Source organism: Cervus elaphus, chromosome 8 (genome assembly GCF_910594005.1).
Source record: "Cervus elaphus chromosome 8, mCerEla1.1, whole genome shotgun sequence".
Taxonomy (NCBI): Eukaryota; Metazoa; Chordata; class Mammalia; order Artiodactyla; family Cervidae; genus Cervus; species Cervus elaphus.
The window spans coordinates 6,141,030-6,156,071 of NC_057822.1; the positions used below are offsets into that span (position 1 = coordinate 6,141,030).

Genomic DNA, 15,042 nt, shown 5'->3' on the forward strand with positions numbered 1-15,042 from the left:
CCTGTGGTCCTGCCTCGGCCTCCCTTGTCTCCTTCGTGGCCATCACAAATAGAGTGTCCGTGTTTGTCCACTGTCCCTTTCCCTCTGTCCCTCTCACAGGACCCTCAGCTCCATGAGGGCAGGGACCACATTTTCCTCGGACCCCACTGACCCTCGCCCCCCAGCACATAGTCGAGACTCAGCAGAGCCTGGACAGCGACCATGGGGGACTTCAAAGATGCTGACTGCAGGTTCTGATCGTGGTCAAAGAGCTCGGGGATGCATACAGAACCCGAAAGAGCAGCACATAGATGTTTCTGCCACGAACAAGGTCACTTCCCCTCCCGGGGCCTCGGTTTCCCCACCTGTAAAATGAGGTATAAAATGAGAGGCTGAACTAATTCCTTTCTCTCAAGTCCTTCGAGCTCTAAAAGACCCTTAAGTCCGCACAGGAAGGAGGGGGAAATTGTATTGAATTGTATTGCCTGTTGGGTTGAAAAAAACAACTTCTGCCAGGAAATCTCTCTTACTCTGTCACTTTCTCCACTGGCCTGGAAAACACCACCCTGCGCAGGCCCAGACCTGCGGAACCCACACCGCAGAAGTCACAGGCCCCCTCCTGCCCTGGGCCCGGGCAAGGGGGGCCCCTGAAAGGTGTATGGCAGCTGCTTCCCCGGGGGGGTCTGGGGCTTTGTTGCCTTAACCGAACTCACAGAGCAGGTAAAAAAATTCCAGACATGTTCTCCGCTGACAGCTAATTGTGTCCTTTATTAATGACCATGGCTTTCTCGGGGCAGGTGGGAGGAGGGAGGAGCCCAAGGGGGCTGTCTCAGGTGGAGCTGATGACCACGTTTCTGGATCCCATAAAAGGGGAAGTGCTCCATGAGGTGACCCCGAAAATGCACCGCCCAGCTGGAGAGGAGAGGGAGCTTTCCCAGGCTCCCCAAGCCCCAGTAGGGGCGGCCAGTGCAGACAAGATGAGGTAGGGATTTTGGAATCTGGTGGCCCAGGTTCTGGGTCCTAATTCAGCCTCTCAGAGCACAACTGTAAAGTCCAGTGGATGGCCTGAAGTGGGGTCTGAAGCGGCGACCCACAGTGGGGCGATGGCCCTCGGGCCCTTGGGAGCTGTTCCCAGCTCCGTCCGGCCATCACCCACCCCGTGATACGAGGACCGGGCCTGACAGGCCCTTCCTCGGTGACCCGCCACACCACCTGTCAATACAGCCGCCAGACGTGCCGGGGGGCTCGGGCCCTGCCAGATGTGTCAAGCTCTCCCCACACATCCGGCTTCCCCCCGGGGCACATCGTGATTATTATTTAACACTCGCTTTTCCAGCATCTGCGAGTCCTGAGGATTACAGGTTAGGGAGCTCCACCGTGTTGCTCCAGCTTCAGATCTGGGGGAGCCTGGAGCCCACGGCTCGTCAGAGGTGCTGTTTTCTCAAGGACCCAGTGGAGATCTTTACCAGCCCTGTTGCCGTGGTGGCCTCGAGATGGAGGGAGGGCTTTTGGGGAGCTCTGTTTGTTCCCCATTTTCTCATCAGGATCCCATGTTAGCCTGGGGAGGAAGGCGGGGAATACAACATTAACCCCAATTATAGACGAGGGATGTGAGGCTCAGAGAGGGGCGGAGTGAAGGAGCAGCTGAACGAGGACTTGAGCCAGGCAAGGGAAACAGCGCGTGCAAAGGCCCTGAGGCTAGAAGGAACCCGACATACTCCAGGTCAGCCAGGAAACTAGTGTGGCTGGAGCAGGCTGGACGAGAGGGAAGGTTGTAGGAAGTGTGTTCGGAGAGGTAAAAGAGGACACAATTGCACCGAGAAGAATAAAATCCCTGGGGGTAAATGTAACCAGAGAGGTAGAGGGGGCTTTGTACGGCTATTGGCTTTCATTCCAAGTGAGGCAGCAGTTGTTGCAGGGCTTGGAGCAGAGAAGCAACACACCGCCGATTCCTGTCCGGCAGGATCCCTCTGGCTGGTGTGTGGAGGGCCGGGTGCAGCCAGCGCAAAGTAGGGAGGTGGGGGCAGGAGGCAGGGGCGAAGGCCAGGAGGCCAGCCTGGAGGCAGCCTCCGTGAGCCGACAGCTGCAGCCCCTCCGCCCCTGTCTCATCCTTTCCATTCTGGGCTTCAGGACTCCTGGCTGCAGCCCCAGCCCCATCAGCCACTCACTTGCTCTGTGAGCTCAGGGACGTCACTGTGCCTCCCTGGGTCAGGTATTCTGTGGTCATAAAACCAAGAGCTCGGACAGAAGATGGTGAAGACCCTCCTGACTTCCAGTGACCCAGACCCCAGCCACCTCTCCCGCCTTGCCTCCCACCCCTCCCAGATTTGAACTTCATGCCTCCGCGACCCTGACCTCTGTGTAGCTACACACGTGCACACACACACACACCGTGTGACTTCAGGCCTCCGTGCCTTGGCAGAGCCTGTCCACTCTGCCTGCAGGGCCCCGTCCCCCCAGCCGCCCTGCCCAGGGAGAGGCCGAGATCTTCAGCGGCTCTCAAGCTGGCTGGCATCTCCTGCCGCCAGCCTTGTTCTGGGGCACTTTGACAGGCGACGCTTGCTGTTCTGTAAGAGACAGTTGATAAAGCGGCTGTGGACTCGGAACTGGCTTCAAATCCCGGCTGCATCTCTGGAGTTGTCTAAGCTTCTGCGTCCTCTGATCATTACACTTCCTACTCTCAGGGTCAATGTGGGGATACAGTAAAATTGTCAAGCGCCTTAACCCAGCACCTGGCACATGGTAACTGTTGGGAATCCGTGAAACCAGATTCTAGCTGAAGAGAAAGGACCATTGCATGAACGTGTCAGTGGTGGGGGGTGACACGCCAGAATAGTGCAGCCGCAGACCCCTGGAATAGCCCTGGTCAGGACCCAGGACGGCCTCCCGGTAGCCCCATGACCCCAGGGGTTTCCTATCCACCCCTCCCGTGTCCAGCCCCTCCCTCTGCTCACCTCCTCCATCAGGGTCTGGTCAAAGCTGCCTGCCGGCAGCCACACAACACTTGGAAATGTCCTTAATTGCTTCACCAGAGTGGGGAGTCACCCTGCAGGCAGATAATTAAAAAGTTCAGAGCTTGATTAATTGGGAGGAAATTGGAGGAATGGGGCTCCCTGCTGGGCGGGCGGGAGCTCTCGGACCCCCACCGCAGGGATGGCGTGAAGGGAGGCGGGCCAGAGCCGGGCCGGGGGCCCTGACAGAGGATCCCGGGGCCAGAGAGCTGGCACTGAAATGCTCTCACCCACTTCTGCGGCCACGGGGTTCAGGGTCTGCCTTCTCCAGGAGGCTGTGAGCTCGCCCCTTCCCCCGCTTGGGGCCTGTCATTCAGGGAGGTGTTACGGAGGGCCAGCTCTGAACAGGGAAGGCATGGGGGTGCGCAGAGCCCACAGTCTGGGGGAGGCAGAGACGGATGTCACCCAAATGCCAAGAAGAACGAAGGTAGGGTGCTTTGAGAGCCCACTACCCAGACCCCAGATGAGTCCTGGGGCCACCATGGTCCGGAGGCCTTAGAACCAAACCTCCAGTCCACACATAAGCGGAGTGACCTTAAGCCCAAGATTCCACCTTTCTAAGCCTCGGTCAGTCAGTCAATCAACAAACACTTGCTGAGACCTCCTGTGTATCACCTCACAGCCAGATCGTGGGGCTGAGAGGTGCCGGGCACTGTGGGTTCCTGCCACCCCCAGGCTCGAGGCCTTGGGAGGGAGGCAGACAGTCACACCCGTGTAATCGTGCAGGGGCCATGGCAAAGGGTTGGTGCTTCAGGAGCACAGAAGAGAGGCCCCAAACCCAGCCCTGGTGGGGGGCGGCACTCCAGGAGAAGGACCCACAAGGAGCTGGAGTCGAGACGTGAAGGACGAAGAGGAATTAAGCCAGGCTGGAGCTGGGACCCAAGTATGAGGCAGAGGTGACCCCAAGCGCACCCGCTGGGGAGCCGGGGCGGCCTCCTGTAAGTGGAGCCCAGGGCGCCGCTGGGAGGCCGTGGCAGCTGAGGCTGGCCGTGTAGACCGTGCAGGCGAGGCTGATGCAGGCGCCACGCACCACAGACGCAAGAGAGCCCCGGACGGGTCTCGAGCCGGGAGAGGACGCTGCAGATGGCCATGTGGGAGGCTGGCCCGGGGAGACCCTGGGTTCCCCCCTCAGGCAGAGAGGAAGCATGTTAACACAACTCCCGCCGCTGCCTTCTGACTTCTGTAGTCCTGCCAACTGTTGGCAGAGATCCAGAGAGCCAGGGTCCCAGCAGGGGCAAGCAGGGGGAGCCTGGGCATGTGGGGGTGGGGGGCGGGGGTGTTGCAGGATGACTGACATCCCCTGGGTGGTCCCAGCAGGAGCTACCGCAGCAGGGGGTTGACCCCCGAGTCACTTCTTGGGTTTAACCTGGAAGGGCAGGGCCCTCCCCCGCCCCCTTGAGAGAGGAAGATCTAGAAGGGCCAGAAGGGGCCCCCTTCATCAGGTTGGAACACTGAGGGTCTCGGACACCATGTGAGAGGGTGGACTCTGAGGGTACAGGCTCTGCCGCTATGTCTCTTAGTGACTTTGGGACAAACACTTCCTTTCTGTGAGCCTCAGTTTCCTAATCTGTAAAATGGGGGTAAAACCTCCTGCCGCACAGGGCCATCAATGAGGATGGATGAGGTTATAGGCTCCGGAAGCCCCTGGCCCAGCATCAGGCGGTGCCTGTAGACACCCAGAGATCGGAAGCTCCTCCTTCCAGTCTGGGAACTTGCCTGCCGCCCGCTCCTCATGTGACTTTGCCCCTGGCACAGAGGATCAGCGCCCTGCCCAGCCCAGTGCTGGGGCACTGGCTTCCCTGGCTGAACTTCAGCAGCCAAAGCGGAAAGCGTGCAAATGCTAAAGCCACTTTGCATGAAGGAGACCCCAGAACCCCGCCCACTCAGCCACAAGAGCACCGCCAGCTCAGTCCCAGCATGCGCTCAGCATAAACCCCTGAAAATACACAAATCAGTTCTTTCACAGTTCAGGGAGAGTGTAAGCCCAGGGCTGGGTGCCTGAGCATGTCCACAGCCAGAGTCCCATGGCTGGAAGAGGCCATGATGGTCCCAATCCCACCCAAGTAGGCCGGAGGTGGCCTGGGTTCACAGAGCAATGGACCTGGAGCATAGCTGAGGCCTGGCCTCCCTCCCTCCCTCTTCTTCCCTCTTCTGTGCCCAGGACTCTTCTCTAGGTCCAAACCCTTCCACTACCCAAATCCAGAACTTCCTGGAGATCTCAAGGCAGGAAGCTAGGCCAGCTGCCCTTCAAACCAGGCACTACAGAGCCCAGGACCACTCCCTAGCCCCTCTGCCCACGGCAGCCAGCAGTTAGCCCTGGTTAAAGGAAGACATGGCAGCCTTTTGCTCAGTCATGTCCGACTCTTTGCAACCCCAAGGACTGCAGCACGTCAGGCCTCCCTGTCCATCACCTACTCCTAGAGCTTACTCAAACTTGTGTCCATCGAGTCGGTGATGCCATCCAACCATCTCATCCTCTGTTGTCCCCTTCTCCTCCTGCCCTCAATCTTTCCCAGCATCAGGGTCTTTTCCAACGAGTCAGCTCTTTGCATCAGGTGGCCAAATTATTGGAGTTTCAGCTTCAGCATCAATCCTTCCAATGAACATTCAGGACTGATTTTCTTGAGGATGGACTGGTTAGATCTCCTTGCAGTCCAAGGGACTCTCAAGAGTCTTCTCCAACACCGTAGTTCAAAAGCATCAATTTTTCGGCGCTCAGCTTTCTTTATAGTCCAACTCTCACATCCATACATGACCACTGGAAAAACCATAGCTTTGACTAGATGGACCTTTGTTGGCAAAGTAATGTCTCTGCTTTTTAACATGCTGTCTAGGTTAGTCATAGCTTTTCTTCCAAGGAGCAAGCTGCAGTCACCAGCCGTGAAATAACAAGGGCTTAATAAGTGCCTATTGAATAAATTCATAACACACCACCTCCCCAAATGGACCCGCACTCCTGAGTGCAGAGACTATATCTTCTTTGTCTCTGTATCCCCAGGTCTTATCACAAAGCAAGCGGTGGGCCAAGAATGAATGTATATAATAGAAGTAAACGCTTGTATAGCCCTTCATATGAACCAGGCAGGCACTATAGCAAGTGCCTTCCTTCCCTTAACTCATGTCATCTTCCCAGCAAATATAAGGCAGTGTCATCATTCCCCCCTATTATACAAACATGGAAACTGAGGCACAGAGAGTTAGGGAACTTACCCACAGTTGCGCTGTTAGCCAGAGGCAGGCCTGGGATTCCGCCCTGGCAGCGAGCTCCACGGTTCAGGCCCTGGTTCAATTTCATCCATTTCTTAGGAGTGGGAGCTAGACTGTGGTGAGCCGGCCTCTACTCAGAACACAGACAGATTCCCCTGGTCTGCTGGACACCCCCAGAAAGAGAGAGACACTGCTTCCCCACCCCGAGGCCTGGCACATGCGGCCTGACAGCACTCCACTCCCCTGCCCATCAGTTGTTTGGGGATTAACCCGTAGTCTCTGGGCAGAGAAGGGGGAGCCGAGCGGCGGGCCAGCCAGAGAGGCTTCGAGGATCGCTCTGTGCCAATTAGCAGCCCCGCTGTGCCAGGCCCAGATGGAGCCCCGCCTCGGCCTGACTCAGGGCTCACTCGGTCAATTATCACCTATCCCCGGAGCCCAGGGGGCAGGCAGGGAGAAAATCTGTTTCCCCGTAATCCTCTCTCCTCCTCCCGGCTGACTGCCATCCCCGCCTCGGGTTGCCTGGCTGAGGGCTCCAGGAATCTGCAGAAGGCAGGTGCTGCCTGCCCACTTTGGCTCCAGGTCCTGGGTTTGGGGCCCAGGCTTTGCCCCTCTACCTTGCTGAGTGACCCCAGCAAGCCCTGTCCCCTCAGTTGGCCTGAAAAATGGTCTCCAGCCCTGACACTCCGCCACTTGATAATTCCTGTAACCGGTAGTACCTGGAACCACAAAGACCTGGAGTCAAACCTCAGTTCTGCCATTTAGTAGCTGTGTGACCTTGTGACGTTCACTTACCCCCTCCAAGCCTCAGTTTCATCATCTGTAAAATGGGGGTGATAATGATAACCTACTTCAATGAGTGGTTGCGTGGATTCAGTGAGAGAACCCGTGTAAATCACTTGCACTGGGCTTGTCACCTTGAAAGCACGTAATAAAGGGTGATTATTACTGTCCCTACATGCTGAATGAGTAATAACAGCTAAGGTTTATATAGCACTTGCTCTATATCCTAAGCACTTTACATGTGTTAACCTATCAAACCCACAGCCCCTAACCCCAGGTTGCTCGCAGTCCAGTTAGAGAGACAGACCTGCCTTCATCTGGCAGACTGAATTAACTGAGCACCTTCTATGCACCCTACCCTGTACTAGGTGCTCAGGATGTAGATTAAAGCCCGGCCCCTACCTGAACCAGGGGTCACCAGCCGATGGGTGGTGACGTACAGGTGAGGTCTAGTGGTGGGATGGGCTGGGTTTTGCTGGTTTGGCTCACAAGAGCTGACTGTGGGCATTTCTTCCTAACTCAGTGTTTAGTTATCTCAGATTGGTAGCTTGAAATTTGCCCTGGTGGGAGAGCATTTTCACCATATCAATTGGCAAACACAACAAATCAGGGCATTCCCCCCACCCGCCAAATAGCCGTTTACCGGCACATCACTGTCCGGGTAACCTGTACCTGATATGCTGCAGTGGAGTCGAGTCATCTGCTGTGGACAGCGGAAGGCAGGCCTCCCAGAGGAACACATGTCAGACACACCGATCCAGCGGGATCGGAGGATGGGGGAGGTGGGCATTCAGGTACAGGGACTGGTGTGTACACGCCCGGAGCATCCAGAGACCTTCAAACAGAAGAGAGAGGTGACAGACAGATGGGGCTGTGCATCCAGGAGGGTTTGTCCGGGGACTGTGGCTATTTCTGGGATGCAGAGCTTCCAGTCTGAAAACCAGGGATGACTCGGTCTCCCTGGTGGACAGGCCCATGGGAGGACCCATGGGGAAAAGTGAGACGTGGAGAGAGATCTGAGCCTTGAGGCAGTTCTGGTGAAATTGACATGATAACGGTGGTACCCAACCTGGCATTTACTAAGTCTTTTCTCTCCCACTGTCTCATATTCTCACAACACCTTGTAAGGGGCATATCTGTTCCCTCAAGAAATGCATGCTGAGCACCTACTATGTTCCCACCACTCTGCCAGTTGCTAGGCAACCAAGGAGAACCAGACCAACCAGGTTCTTTTCCTCTCCGGGTACTTCCAAATGCAGGAAAAGGACAGATGGCACACAAGTTGATAAGCTATTTCCTAATATGATTGCAAATTGTGATGAGGGTCAGTGAAGGGAATAGAGACGAAGGGGAGAGTATCAGGAAGGGGCAGGAAGGCTCCAGAACCGCCCTTCCAGGCCTAGGTGCGTGCATTCATTCTGAGCACGTGGGGCCCCGTGGTGAGCTTGAGCTCTGGTTCTTCTCATGAGATCACTCCAGCTACTGCAGATGATTGGCAGGGAGGCCGAGGTGGAGCAAGAGACACGCTCAGAGGCCTCTCGCCACGTCTAAACCACGTAGGGGTCAGTTCCCTTTCCAGGGAGGAGACTGAGTCTCAGAGAGGGCAGGAGACCTGTCTGAACCCACACCTATCTGGGGTAAAGCCACCGAAGTTTGTGACCTCAGCTGTCTCTGTTTTCTTCCCACTTCTATACACGAGACTCAGGTGTTAGCAGTTCTGTGCCTTCCCCAGCTGAGATGCTAGGAGCAGTGTGGGCCCTGGGGCCCTGGGCAGCATGGACTGGGGGCTGCCTCCGACCCCTTCTCTGTATGAGAAGAGGTGGCTGGTAGGGGGCTAAGACCCCAGCACACCCTCATCACACTGTACACTTGGGATCAGACTCTGCCTCTGCTGCTAAAGAGCCACGTGTTATTTGCCCCTCTGTGGACCTGTTGACTCACATGTCAAGCGCAGCAGCGGAGCGGATACCCGCAGGTCCTCACTCCCTCCATCCATCACTCGCTAGGTAGCCAACATCATATTGGGAGTTTACAGTCATACTTACAGATGTGTAAGTAGTTCAAATAGGCCCCTCAACCCTTTTTGGGGGAGGTGGCTTGGGGAAGACATCCTGGAAGGGGGATGGATACCTGTGCTGTCCTAACGGGGCGTAAGAGTGTGCCTGATGACAAAGGGAGGGCATTCCAGGTAATGAGGGCAGGAGGGACACAGGCGTGGGGGCGGGCTGGGGGAGGGAGGCGCCGCACGCGGTGGACAGTGCAGCGTCAGGCTTGGGGCGGTGGGTGCTGAGAGCGGGCAGGTGCCGGCTCTGGGGTCCCGGGCACCCTGAGGAGTTTAGGGAGCGATCGTGGATTTTTCTTACATAGAAATTTTATTTTGATACAATTCACATTACCATAAAATTCACCTCTTTAAATTGTACAAGTTAGTGACCTTTCTTTTTTTTAGTATTTTCACAGAATTGTGTAACCCTCACCACAGTCGACTTTAGAACATGTTCATCACCTCAGAAAGAAGCCCCGTAGCCATTAGCAGTCACTCTCCATTCGCCGCTCTCAACAGCCCCTGGCAACCCCTCAGCTACTTTCTGTCTCTCTAGATGTGCCCCGTCTACCCATTTTCATATAAATGGAAGCATGCACTGTGCGGCCTTTGTGTCCAGCTTCTTTCACCAAGCACGATGCTTTCAAGGTTCATCCATGTTGCAGCGTGTATCAATACTTCGTTCCTTTTTATGGCTGAATAATATTCCATTGTATATGCCATTGTGGATTTTCAAAGGACGCAAAAAAAGTCAGTGCTTTGGAAAGCTGGCTCTGGAGGGTGGGCTGCAGGAGGCCAGATGGCCATGAGAGGCTCAGGAGTGGGCAGAAGGGGCTTTCCGGATGCCCGCGGAGCGGGGGGCGGCTGAGGAGAGCCAGGGACAGGCCCTGCTGAGGAGGGAAGGCCTGGTAATTGATTGGCCACAGTGGGTGAGGGAGAGGAGGAGGCCCCCAGGGCTCCTGGTGACCAGGTGGAGAGCGATGCCATTTCCCAAGACCAACGGGTGGTTTTCATGAAGCCCAAATATACAGAAAGTACAGAATGTCCCGCGGGAGGGCTGAGGGGTGGCCAGGCAGGAAGCCTGCTGATGGAGGCAGACTGGGGCATCAGAGAGGGGGACCGGGACATGGCGATGCAGGGAGGCCAGCCGGGAAGGTGGTCCAGATGGAGGGGCTGGCACAGCGCGGAGTGGAGAGCGGGCAGCCACCCACTGGCCAGGCCCACGGAACTGCCAGCAGATGGGAGAGGCGTGCTAAAGCTGGGCAGGCTCTCGCCTGGGAGGGAGCCAGGAGGATCCCAGTCTTGGGACCAAAGCCTTTGGCCTCTAGCATGTGGCCCTCACGGGATCCCCGTGGCCCCATTCTACCGCAGAGCACATTGAGGCTCAGAGAGCTCAACCACGCAGCTAGAGCCAGGGATGCAGCCCGTGTGTCTGGACGGGACATTGCCGAGAGGCCGAGATGGCAAGGCTGTCCCTTCATCCATCCAGCAGGGGAAGGCTGGTGCCTAAGAGGGAGGGCGGTCAGGGTGTCCAGGGCCAGCGCAACAAAGCGCAGCAAGCCCTGGACGGGCGCCCAGAGCAGAAGCCGCCAGTCCCTGCCCAGCACGTGTGGACCATCGGCATAGTGCAAGTCTCTCACAGGCAGAACAGTGTGGCGGTTAGGGATGTGACCTCCGCAGTCAGACCAGCCGAGATCAGATCCCAGCACTGCCCCTGTAAGCCCACATCCTCGGAAAACTACTTCACCTCTCTGCTTTCTTTCCCTCATCAGAAAACACTACCTCTGATGTAGGGCTGGGTGGGGTTTGGATCTGTTCCTATGGGTTCAGTCCTTTGAACAGGGCCAGCACTTAATGAGTACTCAATAAATGCTATGCGTTTCGTATTTACGCTCCGGAGCCCTGGTTTTCCCCCTCTGTGTGACGGATGAGGCACCTCCTGCCACCCTCCTCATTGGGGTCGCTGTGGCCTGGCTGGTTGCTTCAAGGTACGGTCTTTCCCTTGTCCAGCAGCTCCTTAGGGACTGGGCTGAACCTAGTTCTTCTCCAAGATCCTGGCAGAGCCTGGTCAGGGTGGCACCAGCCAGGGCTGCAGAATTAGGGGGGTTGCCACCTGGAAGCTCCCCTGCAAAAGGCAGGCAAAGTAGGACCCCAGGTGGAGTGAGGGTGCTGTGTTTTAGCACCCCTGGGGGAAACGCCGTTTGCTTCATCACGGAGACTTCCCTGAGATTGGAACTGCAACCCCTCTCTGACCCTGGGCCAGGCACTGTTCATCACATGCAATCCTTCATGGCTACTTTTGGAGGTAGACACTCTCTTACCAAGGAGAAAACTGTAGTTCAGAGAGGCTGAACCACCTCTCTGAGGTCACCCAGCAGGCTGGTGCTTGAACCAGATACAGCTTACTAATGCCAGGAATTGTTGAGGCAGTTTTGCCTGAATTGACCCAGGTAATCCTCACAACAACTCCAGGAGGTAGATGCTATTGCCCCATTTTACAGATGGGGAAACAAGCATCTGGCTCCAGGCCAGAGGCAGGCACAGGAGGAGCCGGGGTTCGCTCAGCAGCCGGCACAGTAAGCTCCGCTCCTCCCTGCCTTTCGGCCGATATGGTCCCCGAAGCCCAGGCCCTTTCCGCTTCAGCAGGCGGCTTCGGGGAGTATGTGTGGGGCAGCTGCTCGGCGCCAGGCTCTGTGCTAGGCGCAGGGGACAAAGCCGTGGATTAGACATGGCTCAGTCCTGGGGGAGCCAAGAACAAGGCCAAGAGAGTCCCCTTGATGAGTAACTATGACAGAGGAGTGAAGTACCCTGAACTCAAGTCACGTAAGGTGGTGATCCCCAATGTTTTTGGCAGCAGGGACCGGTTTTGTGGAGGACAAATTTTCCACAGACCAGAGAAGGGGTGATGGTTGTGGGATGATTCAATTACATTTATTGTGCACTCTATTTCTATCATAATTACATTTTGATATATAATGAAATAATTGTGTGTGTGTGTCCGACTCTTTTTGACCCCGTGGACTGTAACCAGTCAGGCTCCCCTGTCCGCAGGATTTCCCAGGCAAGGGTACTGCAGTGGGTTGCCATGCCCTCCTCCAGGGGATCTTCCCGACCCAGGGACTGAACCCTCATCTCCTGTATTGCAGGCAGATTCTTTACTGCTGAACCACCAGGGAAGCCCCTGAAATAATTATACAACTCACCATAATGCAGAATCAGTGGGAGCCCTGAGCTTGTTTTCCTGCAACTAGATGGTTCCATCTGGGGTGACAGGAGACAGTGACACCCAAAGTGTGTCCAGTCTACTCCATCATCTTGTTTGGTTGCTGTCATTGCAGAAAATCCTGCTTCACGTAGATAGGATGTTGGAAATAGAAGCAGGCTTTTCAGTGCTTTTTTGGCCATCTCAGGATATTCCAACTTGACTTGAATCCAGAATGTGTGGCGATTTGAAGTTGTCTCAAACATACTTTTAAGGCCACAGTCATGTGCAATCTCAAGTGGTAATGCAAGCAATGGGGAGCGGCTGTACCTACAGATAAAGCTTTCCTCCCTCACCTGCTGCTCACTTCCTACCATGCAGCCCGCTTCCTAACAGACCGAAGACGGGTCCCAGCCCATGGCATGGAGCTTAGGGAACCATGTAAGACTAAGGAGAGCAGCGTCTCTGAGGGGTCTGGGAGGAAAGAAAGTTGCTAAGACTTAGACTGGACTGGAAAAATGATTCAGGGACATCTATGTGAGCCATTTATAATATATGAGGAAACTAATGCTCAGAGAGGTGGAGTTACTTGCCAAAGGTCACACAGAACATGGGCATGGAATGCACAGGGGCAGGTGAAGCCCCTGGCCTCTGGGCAGTCCAGCCACATTACATCCCCAGGAAGAGCTTGCACATTGCACAGCTCTTCCTGGTCCACCTCTCACTTACCCCTTGCTTGACCCCCTGACCTGAGGCACCATAGGAGAGCTGAGATTATGAACCCCAGAATGCAGAAGAAACTGAGGCCAAGAAATGGGCAAGACCTAGACCCCATACCTCCTGATTTCCAGTCCAGGGCCAGGAGGAGGGTGGGGGGCTGGGTCTGCACATAGGAAGACACAGGAGTGGACACCTCTTGAAGAATCTAAGCGCTGAGCGTTAGGCCCTGAATCCAAATCCTAAACATGCCCCCAGAGCAGGGAAGAATGCCGAAACCCCAGGGGAAAACCCAGCTTGTTGAATGCCCACCAAGTGCAAACACTGCCCTCCTCAGGCTGCCCCTGGTACTGCAAGCCCTCTTTACTAAATAGATCAAACACCTGCTGTTAACAGCTACTATTCATTGGACATCTATACTGTGCAAGGCCTCGGGCCATGTGCCTCGCATATTTATGCAAAATGTTCACAATGGCCTTCAGAAATGGGCCTTGGCATAATTTTGCTTTTCCAGTGGCTCAGCGGTAAAGAATCCACATGCATTGCAGGAGATTCAGGAGTCGCGGTTTCGATCCCTGGGTTGGAAAGATCCCCTGGAGAAGGAAATGGCAAACCACTCCAGTATTCTTGCTAGGAAAATCTCATGGGCCTGACGGGCTACAGCCCACTGGGTCACAAAGAGTTGGGTATGACTAAGTGTGCACACATACACACACACATCATAATTTTACTAAAAAAGAAAACAAGTCTCAGAATGGATAAACTATTTGTCTGGGCCACACAGCTAGAAAAAGGGCCAAACCGAAACTCAGACTCAGGTCTGTCTGCTTCCCAAGCCAGCCTCCTTTCCTGCTCTCCCACATCACCTCTCTACATGCCCTGTGCTGGGCTAGGACTTTTCTCCTGCAATGTTATCCTCGCAATCACCTAGAACCCAGGAATCTAGGTACTAGAATCAGAGCCCAGCCAGCCATTAGTCACCAAGCCTGGACCATGGGCACTGCCCTAGGCTTCGTCACAGTCTTCAGACTAAGTCGGGATTGGTCCTAGAAGCTGTGGTACAGCCCACCTGCAGGAGGAAGGGATGGTTGCTAGGGGCCCCAGCTGAACTCACAGACAGCTTCAGAGACAAACTCCAGCTTCAGGGGAACCTTCTGGGCACAGCTGGGACTGCCGTGTTGGGGCCTGGAGACCCTCAAGAGCTTTCAGAGGTGAGGTTCCCCATCAGTGAACCCCACGGTGTGGCCCCTCTGGGACGTTGCATAGTCCTTCCGTGGCTTGTGGCCTGAGTTTTCATTTGGTTTCCCCAGTGACTCTCCTTGTCTTCTCTCTAGGTTGCCCATCTGGAACCTTCAAGGCCAACCAAGGGGATGAGGCCTGTACCCACTGCCCCATCAATAGCCGGACCACTTCAGAAGGGGCCACCAACTGCGTCTGCCGCAACGGCTACTACAGAGCAGACCTGGACCCCGTGGACATGCCCTGCACAAGTACGTCCAGGGCCCCTGGAATGGGATGCCCGACCGAGTCCCGAGTCCACCTGCAGGAACTCTCAGAGGGTGGGGTGGCTGTCCGGCTCCAGTAACCTTTCCTAAGTGAGGGGCAGCCAGGCACCTGGTGGGAGGGGAAACGGAAAACTGGCTAGAAAGAACCATCCTGGGGTGGTCGTGCTGCCAACCGGAGACACCGCAGAGCTGGCATCTGGCTCCTCACCCCCTTCTGCTAAGTCACACGCAGGATGAAGTCAAGGTCTTGATTCACAAAGGGACAGAGAATGGAAAGCTTGGCAGAAGAAGAGCCAACACAGGTGGTGTCTGTGGTAGAAAAGGCTTCCCAGTGTTCTTTTCTGGCGGCGGTTGCCTGAATCACAGGCCAAGGTTCTCCAAGAACAGGGTGACCGCGAGGGCCATGTCACAGCCCTGTATCAGACAGGAAAGGCAGTCAGCTGCCAGTAGCAGAGAACTGACCCCTGTAGCTTAAACCTTAAGAATTTATTCTTGGAAACCCAAAGACAGGCAACCCTCGGGTAACGCGGTAAATCATGAAGTTCCCCAAGACCCTGCACTTTATTCTGCTCTTCCAGCCGCAGCAGGCGGTTTCCA

The 15,042-nt window shown here is 55.6% G+C and overlaps 1 protein-coding gene across 2 annotated transcripts in view; it reads left to right on the forward strand.

The window, feature by feature from the left end:
* The window catches only part of EPHB2 (EPH receptor B2), a 213,226-nt gene that overhangs the window by 143,195 nt on the left and 54,989 nt on the right, over positions 1-15,042 (forward strand). For both annotated transcript variants that reach the window (XM_043909168.1, XM_043909169.1), the window contains exon 4: positions 14,275-14,430. In XM_043909168.1, the coding sequence (XP_043765103.1) occupies positions 14,275-14,430 (156 nt within the window). The remainder of the gene's footprint in view (positions 1-14,274; positions 14,431-15,042) is intronic.